The 21840-nt window shown below is 32.8% G+C and overlaps 1 protein-coding gene across 1 annotated transcript in view; it reads left to right on the forward strand.

The window, feature by feature from the left end:
- The window catches only part of RANBP17 (RAN binding protein 17), a 356591-nt gene that overhangs the window by 35000 nt on the left and 299751 nt on the right, over positions 1–21840 (forward strand). The window contains exons 6-8 of the mRNA XM_051973711.1: positions 6214–6360; positions 8409–8499; positions 15868–16034. Coding sequence (XP_051829671.1) covers positions 6214–6360; positions 8409–8499; positions 15868–16034 — 405 coding nt within the window. The remainder of the gene's footprint in view (positions 1–6213; positions 6361–8408; positions 8500–15867; positions 16035–21840) is intronic.

Raw genomic sequence — 21840 nt, forward strand, 5'->3', positions numbered from 1 at the left:
TGCCTGTCTTTCAGGATAACAGAATTAAGCTGTTTATGTCTTTTACAGAGGCCAGAATTCAAGGAGACTTTCTCTTTGGAGGAGTTTCAGAGAAAGTTTCGGGGTCCTCCCTTCAGTTTCAGGCTTCCCTCATCAAAGTTATGAGACCAAGAAATAATAGAACAAAATATAAAGAATGAAAAAAATAGAAGAGAATGTGAAACATAAGAAAAACAACAGATCTGGTGATCAAGATGAGAAAATGTAAGAATAATTGGACTACCTGAAAGCTGTGACCAAAAAAAGAACTATGTGGGATAGTGACCCTTAAGTTAAAATTAGAGACTCTCAACTTAAAAAACAATGAAAGATTTGTTATAATCTCACGAGAAAGGGCAACTCCCAACAAAGTGTCAGTAGAGGAGTGCAAAGCACAAACTGCAAAACACAAGATGATATAGACCCTAATGCAAAAGCCCCACCTCCATCTCTGATCTTTTCTTCCATTGTCTGGGGCAGTCCAGGCTTATATACTAAACTTGGAAATCTAATCCAGAAACAAAAGAATACTAGTAAATAACAAACTCTTTACCCATTAAATTAAATGCTAATTACCAGGTGGGGAGAACAGGAGGGGAAATGTCCATCCAAGACAATCAAACACCTGCAGTTTTTTAGCTATAGCTCAATTTGTTATTGCAAAGTCTCAAGTCACAATTAGGGTATGGGTCAAAACCACATCTCCTTATGAGAGTCTTCATTCAGTTTATCCTATTCAGAACCTTGACATAATAATATAAGAAATGAATAAAGAAAATTGTCCATAAGAAATAGAATAAGAGGGGAAAGTAAAAAAATAGAGGGAAAAAATCCACCAATCATCACCTCAAAGAGGTCCTATAAAGAAAACACATATAAATGTAAATTGCTAAATTTTGAAACTCCCAGATCAAAGAGAATATTTTAAAAGAAACAACAACAACAACAACAAAAACAGTTTAAATATTCTGGAGCTACAATTAGAATTCCACAAGACCTATCAGATGCTACAATAGAAGATCACAGATCCTGGAATACTATGTATTTACAACAAAGAACTTAAATTTTTGCTGAAAATATTATATCCAACAAAATTAAGAATAATATTGAATGAAAAGAGCATTCAAGCAAATTGTCAGATTTTTAGGATTTTATTTCAAACAGACCTAAACTCAATAAAAAGTCCAGTATATAAGAACCAACATCAAAAACTAATTTCAAGTGACTCAATATGGTCAAATTGTTTATGTTTTCTTTGTGGGTATGTAAACCATATGTCTAAGATTAACATTGGTAATTGGGCAGGCCAGAAGAAAGATTGGGATAGAGCTGAGTATGATGTGACTTTAAAAATAAAAATAAAAAATCTAGGAAAAGGTAAAAATAATAATTATGCTATAAAAATGAGGTGTGATAGCAAGAATCAACAAAAAGGAATTAGATGGGGAGGAGGACTGGTAGTTCTGAAAACCTATTCACATTGGGAATGGTTTAAAGAAGGCATTTAAACATACACATACACACACACAAACACACACCCCAAGAAAGATATAGCCCTCTCTAAAATCTATAAAGAATTAAGGGGGGGAGAGAATAGGATAAGGTGAGAAAATGGGTGTGTAAATCATTTGGAATGGGATAAAATATGTAGATTAATGGGAAAGGAATAAAGAAGGAGAGAAACTGGGCATAGGATAAGGTGGGATACAGATTAAGGGAGTAGAATATGGTATGTAGATTAATGGGAATGAGATAGGGAAAAGTTGGGGGGAGAAAATAAGAGAGAGATCCATGGGTGGGGAGGGGAGGTTAAGTAATAGCAAGGCAAGTTAACCAGTAGAAATTGACAAGTAAAGTAGAATTATCCCCGGCTAGGAAATAAGAGATATGCACAAACATAATAATGATCAAGAATAGAATTTGTTAGGGAAAAAAAAAAAAAAAGAGGGGTAGTAATCATTGATCTCAGAAGTCAAACTTAAAAGATTTAATCAATAAAGAAATCTACATTATGTATTAGACATATTGCATACACGTATCTCTAAAACAATATTAAGTGTATGTATATTGTATATGTATGTGTGTGTATATATATATATTACATATGCATACAGAATTATAGCAGCCTTCTTGGGGAAGGTAGGAGGGAGGAAAGGGAAAAAAAATAAAGTAAGAGAGAACACAGCTAGAACAAAAGAAAAACTGTAAGCAAAGAAAAGATGAATAATTATTCATATGGTATCTTTTATTATTGTATAGACTTTGTTGAAATGGACATTTATTGTTACATTTTTTGAATTCTCCCCAATGTTTTTCTGGGCACGTGACAATGTTTTTTCCCCTTATTTTACATTTAAATTTTAAATAAATAAATACTTTTTAAAAGTCTATCAAAGCCTGGCTCTGACCTATCTTCCAAACTTCATTGAATAATACTCTTTTTTGCTATCTTTTTTTTTCCCATTTCTAACTTAACCCAACTCTATGATCCAGCCAAATTGCCCTTATCTCTTGTCTTCACAGAGGGTACCACATCTTCCATCTCTTTATGTTTGTACTGGCTGTCCCACATTTCTGAAATATACCCCTTCCTTTCCCTGTGTCTTATAATCTTTTCTTTGTTTAAGACACAGTTCAAGTACCTTTTTCTGCAGGAAGCCTTTCTTAATTTCCTCCAATTACTTGTATTTAATAGTTGTGTGTCTGTGTATATATGTTTTTATTCACTTTCGATTTATGTTGTATATGTTCATATTTGTACTTCTCTTCTATTAGAATATAAGCTGCTTGTGAGTAGGAATTATTTCATTCTTTGTATTTAATCAGTATCTAGAACATTATTTGGCACATAGTACTTGATTAGTTGATTGAATACAGCCTGAGAGTGCATTAATTTTTGTGGTTGCCATACATATCACACTTGACTATTATTGAATCAAATCAAACTCACTATGACTTTTCTTGACATCCATAAACCAAAGATAATAATAGTTGATAAGTTAGCAGACTCCTTTAGGTGAGGAAAGACTGGCTTTTGAGATAATTGTGAAGGCAAGAATATGTCTTGGCAATGGAAAGAATAATATTGATTATTGACCTATCTTGTGCCAGTTATTGTGTTAAGTACTGGGAATAGAAAAAAAAAAGTGAAAGACAATCCCTGCCTTCAAGGAGCTTACAATTTAATATAGACCAAAAAAGAAAAAAGTGAGAAAAGCTTAGAGGTTCATAATTGGGAGAATTGATGACTTGTATAAGGGCTGTCTTTGTAAAAAGATCCTTTTCTAGAATAAGCTACAATTGAATAAATGTAGCACAGTTAAAAGACTAACATATTTATAATTGCACATCCAGTGCAGTTAGAGGACAAAGGGCAATTCGGCTGGACTATGCATTGTACATCCTTTCAATTGTCATATTTACTTTATTAAGGACTTCCCTCCCCCCCCCCCCCATTTTTCATATGATTTTCTCCCTATTGGAAGAGCATTAAACTTGAAGTCAAAACAGCTAAGTTCAAATTCCTACTGACTATTTGACTGTAAGTAAATCATGATCCTCAGGCCTCACTTTTCTTATTTATAAAATTAGATTGAATGATTTTAAGTTTTCTTAGAGTTTTGACATTCTATAATTCTGACCTTTTCTAGCCTGGGCAGAGGGATTTCATTAATGTCTGCTGAATGAATAAATCACTGAGTCTTGCTTTTGGTTGCTTGCAAGGCAGGAATGAGCCTTACTTGTTGTGTAAGCCAATTATTTGGCTAGATTTCTTCCTATTCCTAAGATCTCCATAATAAAAGAGTGTGCTTTTAATGTCATTTCTGAAAATGTATTCTGGAAAAAGTTATTTTTCCTGAGGTAACATCATAATGATGATATAGAAATTTTCCATTTTAGAAATTTTTAAAAGTTCACACTTTATGGGGATTTTTAAAGCCCCTGATTGTTCCTTGTACTGTGCTATTGTTGTGGGTAAGGAAATGAATCAGGAGGAAGTTGGAGTAGATGAATGGAAACTACCTAGTTGTAGAAAAGATAGAAAAAAGGGACAGATGTGGAGGTGGCCATCTGGTTTGTGTGCTTGGACTTGCCTTCCTGTTCCTGAGACCTGAAGGGTAAATCTACCTTACCTTCTCTTATGCTTCCTTAAGCTTTTGTGATGCTATTTCTGCTCCTTTATATTTTTTTCAAGATTGTCCTTATTTTCACATGGATTTTCATTGGCAAGCAAAGTGCAGAGGGTTATTTGACATTAGGAATGACCCCAATAAAGAAGGCTTATTGAAGGATGGAGTGAAGGTGCCTATCATCAGCTTAACCAAATTCAATTTCAATAATGTTTAACTTTAGAATCTTAGTTCATTTGGTTCAACCCAAGTTACTGAAAAGAGAAATTAAGACCTAGGGATGATAAGTGACTTGCACAGGTAATAAGCCTCAGAGGTGGATTTCTGCCAAATTCTCTGATTCCAGAGCCAGTGTTCTTTTATGACTTACATGCTGGGATGATAAAATCCAATCTGGATTATAGAAGTGGGGGGCACAGAACTGAAACACGTAAGCTAGGGATGGACAAATAGATGATAATTGAATCTAGGATCTCAGGGCTAATTTTTTTCCTCTACCCTGTACCTATTAGTTATACAGATGGATTTTTAGTAATGATTTTTAAATCTTTTTAGTCTTTGGTGATTTTCATTTGTTTTATTCTCTTATATACCCCTCTGTCAAAGTCAGTTTTCTTCTCCAAGCAGCTTCATTCAGTATGCCAAATATGTGTCAAATTGTTAGTACTCCATTGAGAGAATATCATTCCTCTTTTATCTTAATGTTTTGTAAATTTCTTGTTGATTCATGAAAGAAGCAAGTTAGAATATTTTCCCTTTTGTTTTCTCTATATTCCTTTAGTGATTTAAATTTGGTTGGGAAAATGTAATTTTTTCACAACCTCTATGCTTTAGTAGATGGTTTTTATAGGTTCCTATGGCTGAAATGACTGATATCAACTTCCAGCTAATATTCCACCTTTCTAAATTTAGCTAGGTTAAATAAGGTATTGTGATCACCTTACACCTATTTGAAGCCACTTTGGCAGAATCTGTCTGTGCTTGTGCTCCTCAACTATTTCTAAAGCTCAGGACTTTCTCATCAGTTCCACACTGAGACTTCAGAGGAGGATGTTAGTGGAGCAAGCCCATTTTGTTCAGTAAAATCACAAAAATATTCTTTGCTTGTCAACTCAAAACTAATATATTGCTTTGCATAGTTTTAAGAGTAAATATAGTAGACACTGGGGGGACTGTATAATTTACTTTTTTATTCCCAGAGCCTAATATAGAGTTGAATTATTTGTAGGCTCACTTAAAACAATACAGTTGAGGAAATAAATTTAAAATGTCTAGAATGCCCTTTCCCTTGCCAGAATTATATCTTGATCCTTTGTAATTTTCACTTACAGGTGTTAAAATCTGTGTCCCTTTGCAAATGATTTTATTGTTTGAATTCTTAGGGAAGTAGAATCATAACTCTTTTCAGTATTGTAGAGTTGCCTTTTAATATTGTATTAAAGAAAACTTTTTTTCATTCAGAGGTTTAGGAAAATTTATAAGTAACTTTACCTGTTTTTGATTGAGAACATTTTGTAGTGTGGTGGAAAAAGCATTGAGTTACTAAAAAGACTTAAGTTCTAGTTCTAGACCTGATGACCTGACAATAGCTATATGATGTTAGATAAACCACTATCCCTCTTTAAGCTCTCTGAAAAAATGGGGGTTAGACATATTATGATATCTCTTTTAATTCATGCACAGGGAATTCATGGCCTCCCTTTTATCATTATTTTAAATTATCCATGTGCCCAAATATATTTTATAAACAAAATAAATGTTAGTTTTTTCATCTGTAAAGTGATAAGTTGGACAAGATGACCTTTGAAGTCCCAGCTCCAAATCTGTGATCCTAACTAGTCTTTTTTATTAAGTTCACTATCCCAGTATAATTGTGATGATAATGGTGATGTTTATTCCTTTATACAGGACAAATCAAAATGATGAAATTTTGAAAGGTTCTGTAAATTAGAAATATTTTGATTTTCCTATTACTTGTTTGTCATAACTATATACTTATTTTATTAGCAATTTAATGAACATTATAAATAAGCATTTAAATTGAAATTTTTCTTTTTTTCTTCAGAGTTTGAATGAATTGGAAGTATTATGTAATCATCTTTACATAGGGACTGATCTTTCACAGCGCATACAAGCTGAGAAAGTGCTGCTGGAACTTATTGACAGTCCAGATTGTCTCAGCAAGTGTCAGCTTTTATTAGAACAAGGAACAGTAAGTATATTTGTTATATATAATTGAACTGATTTTAATATCAGTGGCAATGGATGCAAAGTATAGATAATACAATCTATATGGTACTTGATTTGTAATTGTAGAATTTTAGAATGAGAAAGGAAGGATCCAGAAAAATCTAAGGGAAAGTAAAAATGAGAGTGAGTTCAGACAGTTAGGGTCATTACTTCATAGATTTAGAGCTAGAATAATTATGATGCCTTCCTTTTATTAAAAAGGTTAAATGACAACCAAGAAATTTTTTTCTAAAAGAGGAATCCATCTTTAAAATGTTAAAGAATAGTTAAGAAAATAAAGCAAAAGCACTAATAAATAAGGCTCAGATTTGAGGAAAGAGTTCTGAGTTAGACATATTCAAGATTAATTTGTTTTAAAAGGTAATAAATATCAGATATGCTGGGGTTCTGTACCCAGGAATGCTGCTGTTCCAGAGTACAGACCCTATCCTACCTGACTTCTCCCAGACTTTTATGGCCACAGTTGTGTGACTATTATATTAACCTAATATGATTGAAGGCCAAACAATGTAATCAGACATAAAAAGAATGAAATTAAGAAGAAAAAGAATGAGATATTATAATATGCATCCAATTGGCCAACAGAATTAGAATATTACCCTTAGACTATGTAAATAAATTTAGCTAGATGTACACTTAAAGAAAATCATTTTGAGTAGGATGAAGTAGAGTAGTGATAGATTTGAGGAAGAATAACTGATAGAGTAACCTTGGTGAGAGGTGATAAGGGCCTGAATTAAAATGACTAGAAAGGAGAAGCAGTTAGTTGTGAAGATAGAACTATAAAGTTTTGTTAGCAGACAGAATCTTTAAGGTCAGGAATTGTGGATAACTCCAAAGTTTAGAACCTGGGTAGTGTTTTATACAGAAAAAGGAAAGTGTAGAAGAGGGCTGTTTTAAGGGATCAAAGATAATGAGTTCAGTTTTAGACAGATGAATGTAGATGTCTCTGGGATATCTGATTTGAAATGTCCAATAGGCAATTGGTGATCTGGGTATAAAGCTCAGGAAGTCTGGGAATTATAATTAATCCATGGGAGATGAAAAAATCACCAGTAAATAGCATATAGAAAGAGGAAAGTATTTAGCCTGGGGGAACACTCACAATTAGAAAGAGTGGTATAAATGAAGATTCAGCAAAGGGCAAGAACCAGGAGTGGTTATATAAATAGGAGAATACCCAAGAGAGAATTGTGTCATGAAAATCCTGAGAGGAGAGAGTATCCAGGAGGAAAGGATGGTCAGCAAGGTCAAGTGCAGCAGATATGTCACCATAAAAGCTAAGGATGAGGGAATTATAGGGTAGAGCTAGATAAAAATAGCAGTATAGATTTATTAATTTTATTTTCTTAAGTTTTAAAAATATATCAAGAACTGACTAATTAAAATTAGCCATCTACTTGAAATTCATGAGAGTACAGAAGACAAAGTATAACTTTTTGACTTGTGAAGTTTTATCTAAATTGGAAATCATTTGAAAATATATCTTTAGTCCGAATAATGTTAAAACAGAGAATTCTGAAGAAATCCATAAAATAGAAACATTTTTTGTTTAATGGGAAATGTTTTAATAATAATAGTTGGAATTTACATACTATTTTAAGGTGTTCAAAATAAACTTTTTTATTAGTCAAAAAAAAAAGTCTCATTTATTCTTCACAACAAACCTGATGAGGAAACTGAATCAGAGAGAATAAATGACTGTCCTTTCTTTGACTGTGTCCTCATATTTTTAGTTCTACTATTTTTTTGTTTGAATCAGTATTTCATTTCTGTGATTTCTTGTAGTTATTTGAGGTGGCAAATCTCACTACTTTTCTTTCTCAGAAATTTGATGATCATAGCATGCTTTTTACCATTGTTAAAATATTTTAACAATCAAAGTAAATAGGAAAATTTAAAAATGACATTCTAAAGCATTAGAATTTGAAATACAAAGAATTTGTTCTTTCTTCTTTCATTTGCTCTAGTGATACTAATTAAAATGCAAAAAAAAATTTTTTTTTGCAGTCATCCTATTCTCAGCTACTTGCAGCAACATGCCTTTCAAAACTTGTCAGTAGAGTGATGCCTCTACCTATTGAACAAAGAATAGATATCCGTAAGTACCTTATTGCACTTTTTACAAAATTGCATTTTAAAAGGCAGTTTTCCTCTAAATGTTTTACCAGTGTCAAGTGAGTTATATGTTACATGAGTTATAGCTTCCAGACATGGTCTCAAAAACTTTTGATTCTCAATTTATAAAGAGGAGTCTAGGATGGATTATTTTTGCTGATGGAAGTGAACAGTAGTACCTTTGGAATACAGTAGTTAATGTATTGCACAGAAGATTCACCTTTCCAAATTTTTTTGCTTTTTTAAAAAAGTAATATCCACCTTGATTTCCCATAGGCAGATTAAATTCTCTACATCTAAAAATTCTTTATCTTTCCCCCAAAATTCACGCCTCTGATTTTCCTAATGTCCAGAATTTTTTCATTCTTTTAGTCACAAAGTTCACAACCTTGGAGCTATCATCTACTTTTTATTTTCCATCACTCCCTATGTCCAGTCTTGTTGATTCTTCCTCCCTAAAATAGTTAATATTGGTCCTTTTCTCACTTTTCATATAGCCACCATTCTACTTCAGGCTCTCACCACCTCTCTTACAGTAAACTTCTGTAATAGTTTTCTAATTGGTCTCCCTGTTTCCAGGTTCTCTCCTTTCTAGCTTTTACAGAGCTGCCAAATTGATGCTTCTAAATCATAGGCATCACCATGCCTCTCTAGCTTAAGAAGTTTCTTGGCTCTCTATTGCCTTCAGGAGACAATATAAATTCCTCTTTGGCATTTAAAGCTTTTCACAATCTGAGCCCAGACTATCTTTCTAAGTTGATTTCATATTACTTCCCAAATGTAATGCATTCTACATTATGGGTAAATTGACCTACTGGCTACTGTCTCTATGTAAAATATTCCATCCTTTGTCCATGCTATTTCTTATTCTGGTAAAGGAAGAACATTCTCTCCCCACCTTTTGAAATTCTTAGCTTTCTTTAAATTTCAAGAACCACCTCCAATAAGAGGATTTTCCTGATCTAGACCAATTGTTAATGTCTCCATCTCTCCCAGTTACTTTGTATTGGTTTTGTTTATATTTTGTCTTTGCATATCTGTGCACATGTTGTTCCTCACCAGTAAAATTAACCTCTTTGAGGACTAGACTGTTTACATTTTTGTTTTTAGTATTTAGTTTTTATTAGTTTTATTTAGTTTTTAGCTCAGTATCTGGCATATATAGTAGTCTGTATTGAATATGTAATTAATGGAAATTAATATATCACATTATTTTTAGTTTTTTTTTTTTAATATTTTGACCCTGTAGAAACTTGCTAAAATACCGCAGCAAACCCCACCTACAAAATATTGTTTTTAATAATACTTAAGCAGACCTGTGTAATAAATAGTAACATAGTAAATGTCACTTTCTACTTTGGTCATTTGCTAACTGTTAACAAACTGGATGTATGCTTTAACTTTGATAGTCTGGTTCCATTGTTCATTATATTTAACTTCAATTTGCTGTTTCTTACTTTTGACTTTATTTATATTGTAGTCATATATATTAATCTTTTGGTTTTGTTATCTTCATTCTCTATCATCTCATGTCAGTTTTCTCATTTTCCTTTGAATTCTTCAATTTGTTATTTCCTTTGTTGCAGTAATATTCCATTTTATTGCTTTAACTTGTAGTTATTCCCTAATCATTGGATACTCTTTTTGTTTCCACCTCTTTGTTACTACACTTAATGTTGCACTGATATTTTGCCTATTAAATTTTTTCCTTAGGAATGTTATTCCATAGTCTCTTGGCTAAAGGGTGACAACAGTATAACGATTTTTTTTGCCTTCTTCCAAACTGTTTTCTAAAACAGTAAAGCCAGTTCACACCTCCACCAGCTGTATTTACTCATGTTTTGAAGTAATATATCTTGAAAATAAAAAGTTTTAAAAATTTTAAAAATTGCATCAATTATCTACTTGAAGTTCTAGGATTTTGTTGATATGGTTCCCTTTTCAACCTATTCAAATTGTAAAGCCTTTCAGCTTAGGAGGTGGTCTTTGAGAATGCTATTCCAGCCTAAAATTTCATTGAACTTTAGTGATGAGCTTTGCCAACTTAACTATGCTGGCCTTCATACTATAAACAGACTGGATCTCTCCACAGCTTGATGTGGAATCTGGATATATATAATTAGGAAGTAGCATTATGATGTTCCTTTCTCCTTTAAAAAAGTAGTAAATGTGAATGAAATAATAAAATTCACAGTTAGATATCCTTTAAGACTTACCTCAAATTTTTCCTTTTCTCCAAATGTTTCTTTAACTGACATCCAAGTGATTTCTCCTTTGAACTCACTTCTACATCATTTGCAGCTTTATTTTGTATTGTTTTCTTTTTTTGTGTTTATTAGTTTTGTTTCCTCAAATAGCTTGCAAGTTCTTGCAGAGTTTGTCTTATAGTTTCCTTTGTTTACGCTACATTACATAATACAGTATGGGATACCCAGTAGATTCTCAATGATGATTTATTGGTACTTGACTTTTAAACTGTTTGCATGCTTTGTTCTGATGTATACATGTGCATGTATAGGTCTGTGTATGTATTTATATGCATGGGGACAGAGAGAGAAGGAAGGGAAGGAAAGGAGGGAGAATGAATTTGATTTTTAACAAAATGTTAAGATGACTTCAAAAAGAGGTCCTAAGTTAAAATAATAATAAAGTTAAATAAAAAATAAGCTAAAATAATAAGCTTTATAGTTACAGAGTATTTAATGTGTATTATTTCATTCCTAATCTGAGGAACATTGTGATGTAGAAAAGGCACTGGTTTTAGAGTCAATACAGTTCAACAAAACATTTATTGTTGCTTCCTATGTGCAAAGTACTGGAGAAACAAAGATTAAAAATAATTTCTTTTTCTGCCTTTTAATGAGCTTACATTCTAGTAGGAGGAGATTAATATTACACAAAGTAGAAAGTGATGAAGGTAAAGGAACAATGCAAACAAAAGTATTGTAGAAAAATTTAGGAATTTTAACTGGAATCAAGGAAACCTTCAAGGAGGAGGTGATAACTGAGTAGCCTTAAATGAGTTAATATGTATTTATTAACTGTCTACTCTGTGTGAAACTCTAGAATAGAAATATCAAAAAGATGTAAAGGACAAGTAAAGGAGAAATAAATGATAGACAGATGTTGAAAAATGGTGATAAGGAATATATATTCCATACATGGGAACAGAGAAAGCTTCTACAAACGTACAGAAATAGGAAATACATTGGGGAAACGGCACTAATCCAGTCAGGCTGGACTATCCAGTCAAGGAAAGTGAATAATGTAGAAGCAAGCATGGCAGCAAAAATGTAGAGAGATGAGGTAGAGAATAAATATGCAGAATTTGGCAACTGATTTGTATAGGGGAAGGGAGGAAAAGTTATGTATGCTTATTTAAATAGGGTTAACTTAAATATTATGCTTACTTTATGTCTACTATTTTTCCATATATTTGGGCACCTGCTCCAGATTCAAGTTGAACTGTTCCTTTTTATTTTGTATTCCATTGATCTACTTGTTGGGCTTTGAAAAACATTTGTTGCCTTACCCCAATTTATTACTCAGCAGGTATTTACTATTGAGCTCCAATGATATGAGCACAATAGTCTCATACTGTTTTCTTCCCTCTTCAAAACTCCCATTGTTCTGCTTTACCGACATCCTCTTAGCTGAGAGCCTTGCTTCAGATTTTACCAAAAAAGTTGAGGCCATTTTCCTGGACTCCTTCTCCCTTCTTTCTTATCTCATATTGATCAGATGCCTTTTATCACTATTTGTCACATCTTCTCTCACCCTTGTCTCACAAAGAAATGACCTTATTCCTTATCTAAGCTCACTCCAACACCTGCATTCATGATCTTATTTCATCCTATTTGCAGCAAATTGTCTCCTCTCTCATTCTTGTTGTCACTCTTCATTCTCTGATGCTTTCTTTCTTATTCCTTAAAAAATGCCCATTTCTTCCCCATCCTCAAAAAACACCTTACTTAATCCTTCCATCCCCACTAACTATTGCCCTATATCTTTTCTGCTCTTTGTAGCTAAACTTGAAAAGGCCATCTGTAATAAGTATTTCTACTCTCTCTTCTCTCATTCTTTTATTATAGTCTGGCTTCTGTCATCATTTCACTAAAACTGATCTCTCCAGGGTTACCAGTGATCTTTTATATGCCAAGTTCTGTATGTTTTTTTCCCCTCCACTTTTCATTTCCCTTGATCTCTTTGTAGACTTTGAGATTGTTGACACTTTCTTCTCTTTAGGTTTTTGGAATATCACTCTCTCTCCCCTGATTCTCTTATTTATCATGTTGGTCCTCAGTCTCATTTGCCAGATCCTCATTTAGATCATCCCCTGTATATATAGGTTAGAGGTTCTTTCTTGGTACTTCCTTTCTTTTTCTTCTTCTTCTTCTATTGTATTTTATTTGGTGAGCTTATCAACTCCAAGGATTGAACTACTATATATTGATGATAATCTCTCTGCTGACCTTCAATCTCACATCTCCAACTGCTTTTCAAACATCTGGAACTGGTTGTCCAATAGACATCTTAAACTCAATATGTTCAAAATAGAGCTTATTATCTTTCCCCCTAAATCTTTCCCCTCTCCTAATTTTCTAGTTATCAAGAACAACATCATCCTCCCAGTTCCTCAAGCTTCTAACTTGTGTCATCTTTTACTGTTCATTTTCTTACCCCTATTTTCAATTTGTTGTCAACATTTGTCTGTTTCACTCTTGTAGTATCTGTCAAATAATCCCCTCTTCTTTCCTGTTACACTGCTCCCACTCTGGTATAGGACCTTATTACCTTATTCTTGGACTACTGCAATAGCCTACTTATGCTTCTGTCAGCCTCAATTCTCTCTCCATTGCAATCCAGTCTTCATTCAGCCATTAAATTGATTTTTCTAAAGCTCAGGTATGATTATGTCACCCTCCTACTCAAAAACATAAAACAAACTCCAGTGTCTCCCTACAGCTTATAGGATCAAATACAAATCCTCTGTTTGTTGTTCAGTGCTCTTTATAACCTAGTTCCTTCTTCCATCCTAAACCACCCACACATGCATATATATCTTTTCAGTTTTATCTCATATTCCCTGCCATGTATTCTTTGATCCAGTGACATTGTTCTTTGCTGTACCATGAACAAGATACTTCATCATTGTTTAACTCTAGGCATTTTCTTTGCTTGTCTCCTATGCCTAATAAATGTTTATTTGCTGATTCTTATCTCATTTCCTCCTAATTCTCCAGTAGATCCTCCCTACAATCCTCACTTTTTCCTGTTTTCAGTTTCTTTCCTGTCTACTAACTCTTTCCTTGCTGCTCACCAGCATGTCTGTATCTCTTCACCCTAAACAAATTTTTATTTGATCCTACCATTCCTAATAGTTAATTGCCCTATATCTCGCCTCCTGTTTTTCACTAAACTCCTTGAGAAAGTTATCTATGCTAATTGTTTTCACTTCTTCTTTCACTATGTCCTAAACTCTGTGATTTGGCTTTAGACCTTATAATTCAATTGAAATTATAATCTCCAAAGTTACCATTGTAGGATGTGGGATACCTATTAAAACTGCTAAATTAAGAGTCTCCAGCCTTTGTCATTTTCTTTCTTTGTTTTTTTGTAAACTTTGCTCATCTGATAGTTATGAGATGGGATCTCAAAATCCCTCTGTTCTGAAGGTGTTTGGTACCTAGCTTACTATTTTTTTTCTTTTAATAATAGCTTTTTATTTTCCCAAATACACGCAAAGATAGTTTTCAACATTCACCTTTGCAAAGTCTTGTGCTCCAAATTTTTCTTCCTTCCTCTTTCCCTTCACCTTCCCCTAGACAGTAAGCAATCCAATATAGCTTTAATGTGTACAGTTCTTCTAAACATATTTCCATATTCATCATGCTGCATAAGAAAAATCAGATTAAAAGGGGAAAAATATGAGAGAAAAAAGTAAACAAAAACAACTAAAAAGAAGATGAAAATGCTATGCTTTGATCCACATTCACTCTTCCTAGTTTTCTCTCTAGATGTGGATGGTCTTTTCTATCACAAGTCTATTGGAACTGCTTTGAATCACCTCATCATTAAAAAGAGCCAAGTCCATCCACTGTTGCTCATCACATCATTTTGTTGCTGTGTACAGTGTTCTCTTGGTTCTACTCATTTCACTCAGCATTTTGTAAATCTTCCCAGGTTTTTCTGAGATCAACCTGCTTATCATTTCTTATGAACAATAATACTACATTCATTACATTCATATACCATAACTTATTCAGCTGTTACCTAATTGATGGGTATCCACTCAATTTCCATTTCTTATCACTATCACAAGGGCTGCTACAAACATTTTTGCACATATGGGTCCTTTTCTTTTTTTTATGATCTCTTTGGGATACAGATCCAGTAGAAATATTGCTGGATCAAAAAGTATGCACAGTTTAGTAGCCCATTAGACATAGTTGCAAATTGCTCTCCATAATGGTTGGATCAGTTCACGACTCCACCAATAGGGTATTAGTGTTCCAGTTTTCCTATATTCCCTCCAACATTTATCATCTTTTCCAATCTGAGAGGTGTGAAGTGATACCTCAGAGATGTCTTAATTTGCATTTTTCTAATCAATAATGATTTAGAATTTTTTTTTCATATGATTAGAAATTCATTTGAATTTTCATCTGAAAATTGTTCATCTCCTTTGATCATTTATCAATTGGGACTATTTCCTTTCCCTCTCAATTCCTCCCTTTTACAATAGAGGCATCTCTGTATATAATAAGTTCCTTTATATAGTTATAGTTAGTAAAAATGTTTTTTAAAGTATTTTGGTACTTTAGTATCTTCACAGAAGTTCCCTCAAATTACCTAATATTCCAATTCTTCTACTTCCTTAAATCCCATGACTTGTTTCTTTTTTATTCCAATTCAGTTCACACAGAGGTTTTCAGCATACCAGATCTTACATTTCCCACAAGTTTTCCACTTCCCTAATTAGGAACCATACCATTCCTCTTATTTGACCATAACTTCCTATATTTCTACTTTTCTCTTCTTGAATCATTCCAATGATGCACTGCCTACATTCATTCAGCTGGTCATTCTAAACCCCTGAACTAAGTAAAACAATTTTTAGGGTATAAAATCAAAATTTAAATAATAAATTTTGCTTAATGTTTAGGAAATTTTTACCTTTCATTATGTCTATCCATTGAAATAAAAGATGGTTGGAAATGTAAAACCTGAAAAAAATTAATTTTTCATTAGAAAAACTTGGCATGAGATCCTCAGTTTTAGTAGTAACATGATTGTTGAACTATATGGTGATGAAAAATCCTAATAATAATAAAGAACATTTTCTTTACAGGGAATTATATTCTGAATTATATAGCATCTCAGCCCAAACTGGCTCCCTTTGTCATTCAAGCTCTTGTTCAAGTCATTGCTAAAATTACCAAGCTCGGATGGTTTGAGGTTCAGAAAGATGAATTTGTTTTCAGAGATATTATTACTGATGTGAAAAAATTCCTACAGGTAAGAAGTCATTCTTTGTATGTGTTTGTGAAATAAATGTGAAATAAATTTTTCTTTTTTATTCAGAACATTGTTGACTAAGACAACATGGTACTGTGTGCTGTTGATATAACTGGCTTAATAATGATTGTTTCTGTGTAGTATTCTTTTCTTTTCTATAGTTAGTAAATGTGAGTTTTCAACTTTACAAGTGAGAGAATAGTCTATAGAAATATCACTTTTGATGTTTAGTATAACAAAATATTTATTTTAAATACAAATTTTAAATGTAAATGTAAAATGCAAATGATAATTTCTAATGGGGATGTATGTTCTGAGATACAGATAAAGTCTTAAGAGCATAAGTATCGAACTGAAAGGGAAGTCAGAGACCAGTTAGTCTGATATCTTTACTCTATAAATAAGGAAACTGAAGTCCAGAGAAGTTAAGTGACTTTCCAAATGTCATAGAGGGGGTATCAGAGGCAAATTCTGAATACAACTCCTCTAATTCCATAGTCACTGTTCTTCCTACTGTACTGCCTTGACACCGTTAAAAAGACAAAACCTTTTAAAAGTTTTAATTTTTTCCAATAGGCCAAATTACTTCCCATTTTTACATGCCCTGAAGCCCAATCATATGACACATCTGTGTAATAAATGTATTGTGTAAAGAATTTTTTATTTGAGTCAGGAAACCTAATCAAATTCTTTTTCTGAGAGAATTCTGGGAAAATGGCAAAATAGGACAGGAAATACTGGGCTCTCCAAAATTTTCCCACAAACAAAATAAAATATTGCCTCAAAATGAACTTTGAGCGTCAGAAATAATTAAAAGTCAGGCTAAAGCAATTTTCCTCTTGAGACAACTTGAGGATCTCAAGAAAGACCTGACCTCCTGGGGAGAGGTTTTGCTGATCAAAGAGAAAACATCTCTAGGAAAATTCCACTAAACAACCAACCAGCCAGCCAACCCTGGAAGCAGCAGGATTAGACAGCATTCTTGATTTTAGGAACTTTCACTTCACAGTAGAGGGAGGAAAGAAAAGGAGTATCAGAGAGCTGTGGGCAAGAAAAAGGAAACACATGCCAGATGAGTGCAGGAGCAAGGACACTGCTATAGCTGTGGATGCTTGCAGGAGAGCAGAGTCCCTGGTTTGGGTCTCAGGGCAGAGAGGTGAATTGAAGTTTGCAGCCACAAGAGGGACCACAGGGAGCAGGAATTCTTGCAGTGACAGCATGGCTAGAGGTAGTGACTTAAGGGCAGAGAAAAGTGGTTGAAGTTGGGCCCTCAGATAAAGCTCAGAAAACAAAAACTCATTAGAAAAACAACTTTTGGGGCAGCTAGGTGGCACAGTGGATGGAGCACCAGCCCTAAAGTCAGGAGCACCCGAGTTCAAATCTAGCTTCAGACACTTAACACTTCCTGGCTGTTGACCCTGAACAAGTCACATAACCAATTAACTTCAAGTCAATTAAACCCAAATAACAAGCCTCAGAAAAACAAAAACCAAAAACCGAACTTTCTTTGAGCCCAACTTTGTAAACTGTGGTTCATGACCCCACATGGTGGTCTTATAATTAAATGTGGGGACTGTGAAATTATGATTTATTATCAGTAAATATTTTATTTGTGTATCTTTTATATATCTATATACTTGGAGTTGCATAAAAATTTCTTGGGGAAAAGAAGTCATAGGTGGAAAAAATTTAAGTAGCTCTGAATCAGGGAAAAGATTGAGGAGAGAATTTAAGAATTATTGAACCACATGAAAATTATGATTAAAAAAAATAGATACAGTATTGCCAAAAAAAAAATCATTAAGGAAAATCTCTCTGAAGTTCTATAAGAGAATAAAATAAAAATAAGAAAAAATCTATTGATTATCACTTGAAAGAGATCCAAAGATGAAAACTCACAAGAACACCATAGTAAAGTTTCAAAATTCCAACATTAAGAAGAAAATACTACAAACAAAAGAAAAATTTAAATACTGTGAGCTACAGTCAGGCTAACACAAGATCTAGCAGTTTCTACCTTAAAAGACCAAAGGACTTGGAACATTATATTTTGAAGAGCAAGACTGGGTATAATTCTAAATGAAAAAAATTGAAAGCATTTCTGACATTCAGAAGAAACATAAGGTAAATATTAAAACAAATTATAAGGGACTTTATGTTCAAATTATTTCTTATATGGGAAAATGTCTGAACTCTTAAGAATGTCATTATTTCTTGGATAGTCTAAAAAGAGCATACATAGAAGACTTGGGGTTGAGTTGAATATGATGGGATTACTCTAAAAAATAAGATGGGGAGGGAGAGAGGTAAAAGAGAACAATTATTTCATACAAATGAGGTGTGAATAGAAGAACAGTTACAGTTGAAGCAGATGGGAATGGAAGCAAGCAATACTGAAATCTTACTGTTACTGGAACCAAGTTTAAAAAGGACTTATACATCTAGAAGGATATAAAAGTCTTCTAAATTTGTAAATAGGAGGTTCATTGGACAGGATAAAGGACCTGTAGGTCCTTTCAGAAGGTATGTAGATCAAGAAATAAAGAGGGTGAGGCTGACAGGATATGGAAGAAATTCTTAAAAAGTTAGGTAGTTTAGAGAGTGGAAAGGTTAAAAAAAAAAAAAAGGTAAAAAAAAAAGAGAGTGGTTCTGGATTAAGAAAGTAGTAGTTTGAAGTTAATCAGACTTGTGAGGAAGAATGGGGCGGGGAGAAAATGGAACTGTACAACTAGTAATTATAACATTGAATGTGAATGGAATTAACTCATCCATAAAACAAAAGAGAATAGCAGAATGGGTTAAAAATCAGAATTCAACAATGTGTTGTTTATAAAAAACAATTTTTAAATTAAAATTTGAAATTTAAAAATGAGAAATACACATAAAGTTAAAGGGCTAAAATAGAATTTATTATGCTCCAACTTCAGCACTCTAGCAATCATTTCAGAAAAAATTTAAAGATAAAATAGGTTTAATTAAAAGAGATAGAGGTACTGCAAATGTTTATCTCTGCAGTTGCTATTGCCAGTCTCTCCTATTCCCAGGGCTTCAGAGAAATCTCTGGTCACTCTCTATACCAAGCTTACCTCTTTCTGAGATCTTCGGAGGTTTCAAGTTGCCATCTTACGTGGACAGCATTTGGAATGGAACAGAGCACTTGAGAACAGTTATATGCAAGCTCAGGATCTTTTATTCACGTGTCTACATCCTACCCTTTGACCTCCTGCACTCTCTGAGTTCCTATTCCCAGCAGAGCTCCAGGTGAAAAGAGAGCTAGCTCCTCCTCCTTACAGTTTATATAAGGTCTATGAGGTCACATGAACAGCCACTCAGAGAAGGAGACACTTCCGTTAAGAAGCTACTTCAATATGGGTAGAGTTTCTGCCCATGATGAGGTTTCTTTTTGCACACAGAAATTAGTTCCAGGGTTCTTAAGCATTTCTGCTTGTTTACTTCCTGGATGCACTGAGCATGACCTTTGTCCTTTGACTCTTATAAGGTATCATAGAAAATGAAGCAATACCAATACTGTCTATATGCACCAAATGTTATAGCATCTAATTTTTTTTTCTTAACTGAGGCAATTGAGGTTAAGTGACTTGCCCAGGATCACACAGTCAGGAAGTGTTAAGTGTCTGAGGCCAGATTTGAACTCATCCTCCTGGCTTCAGGGTTGGTTCTCTATCCCACTACACCAACTAGCTTCCCCTAGCAACTAAATTTTTAAAGGAAAAGTTAAATGAATTACAGGTAGAAATAGTAATGCTGTAATGGGGAGAGGCTTAAACTTCCTCTCTCAGAATTAGATAAATTTAACAAAAAAAAGAAAAAAATTAAGAGGGTGAATAGAATCTTAGATAAACTAGATTTGATAGATATCTGAAGAAAATTAATGGGAATAAAATGGAATACATTTTTCCCCTCTGGGGTATAGTATACCTTTACAAAAATTGACCATATATTAGGGCATAAAAACTTTATAGTTAAATGCAGAAAAGTAGAAAATTTAAATGTATTCTTTTCAAATCACAATGCAATAAAAATTATACTCAATAAAGGACCATGGAAACACAAATTAAAGTTAATTGTAGACTAAATAACCTAATCTAAAAGAATTAGTGGGTTAAAAACCAAATAATAGAAAGTTAATAGCTTTATTAAAGAGAATGAGAATAATGAGACAGCATATCAAAACCTGTAGAATGCAGCAGAAGAATGCAGTAATCACAGGAAAATTTATATCACTAGATTCTTCTTATATTAATAAAATAGAGGAGTAGACAAATGAATTGAATATGCAATTAAAAAAAAAACTAGAAAAAGAACAAATAATACCAAATTAGAAATCTTTAAAATTAATAAAATTGAATATAAGGAAAATACTGAATTAATAAATAAAAATAGGAGTTGATTTTATGGGGAAAAGAACCATCATATAGAGCATTAGTCAATATGATTTTTTTAAAAGGAGATATAAGATAGCCAAATTACTAGTATTAAAAATGAAAAGGTAAATGTACCACTAATGAAGATGAAATCAAAGTAATTATAAGGGGTTATTTTGTCCAATTATATGCCAATAAATTTAACAATTTAAGTAAAATGGAAAAATATTTATAAAAATGTAAACTGCCTAGATAAACAGAAGAGGAATTAGAATATCTAAATAAGACTATTTTGGTAAAGGAAATTGAACAGGCCATAAATGAGTTTCCTAAGAATAAAAAGTATCAGGACTAGATGCATTTATAAATATTTAAATGCTACCAAATATTTAAAGATCAAATAATTCCAATATTAAACAAATTATTTGAAATAATAGGCAAAGAAGGATTCTTACCAGACTCCTTTAATAAAACAGATATAGTATTAATAAACCAGGAAGAGCAAAGATGGAAAAAGAAAGTTATGGATCAATTTTCTTAATGAATATGCGTGTAAAAATCTTAAATAAAATACTAGCTACAAGAGCACAACAATATATTTCAAAAATTATATATTATATCCAAAAGATATTTATATCAGGATTTCAAGAATGGTTTATCATAAAGAAAACTATTAACATTATTGGAATATTCCTATTATAAGTACTTGAAAGCATAGGCATACATGGATTTTTTCTTAAAATGAAAAGAATCATCTATCTAAAACTATTAAAAGCATATTTGTAATGGAGTCAATCTAGAAACTTTGCCAGTAAGATCAAGAGTGAAACAAGGATACCTATTATTACCATATTATTCAATATTGTGTTAGAAATGTGAGCAATAGCTCTAAGAGAAGAAAAAGAAATTGAAGGTATTAGAATGGGCAATGGAATAATAAAACTTGCTTTTTGCAGATGGTATCATGATATATTTGCAGTATCCTAGAGATTCATCTAAAAAGTTAATGGAAGCAACAATTTTAGCAAAGTAGTAGTAAATAAAATAAATGCATACAAATCATCAGCATTTCTATATATCACCAACAAAACTCTGCAATGAGAGATACTAAGAGATATCCTGTTTAAAATAATTATAGATGATATAAAATACCTGAGTTTATCTACCAAAGCAAACCCAGAGATCATATGAATATAATTATAAAACTCTTTTATATAAATATAGTCAGATTCCAATAATTGGGAAAATACTCATTGTTCATTGGTAGACCCTAATATAATAAAAATGACAATTTTATACCCCCCAAAATTGCTGAGCTAGAAAAAATAGTAATAAAACTTATTTGGAAGAGCAAAAGGGCAAGAATTTCAAAGGAATTAAAGGGGAAAAAATAAAGTAAGGAGATTTAGCAGTATCAGATC

This window comes from Antechinus flavipes, chromosome 2, assembly GCF_016432865.1.
Source record: "Antechinus flavipes isolate AdamAnt ecotype Samford, QLD, Australia chromosome 2, AdamAnt_v2, whole genome shotgun sequence".
Lineage (NCBI taxonomy): Eukaryota > Metazoa > Chordata > Mammalia > Dasyuromorphia > Dasyuridae > Antechinus > Antechinus flavipes.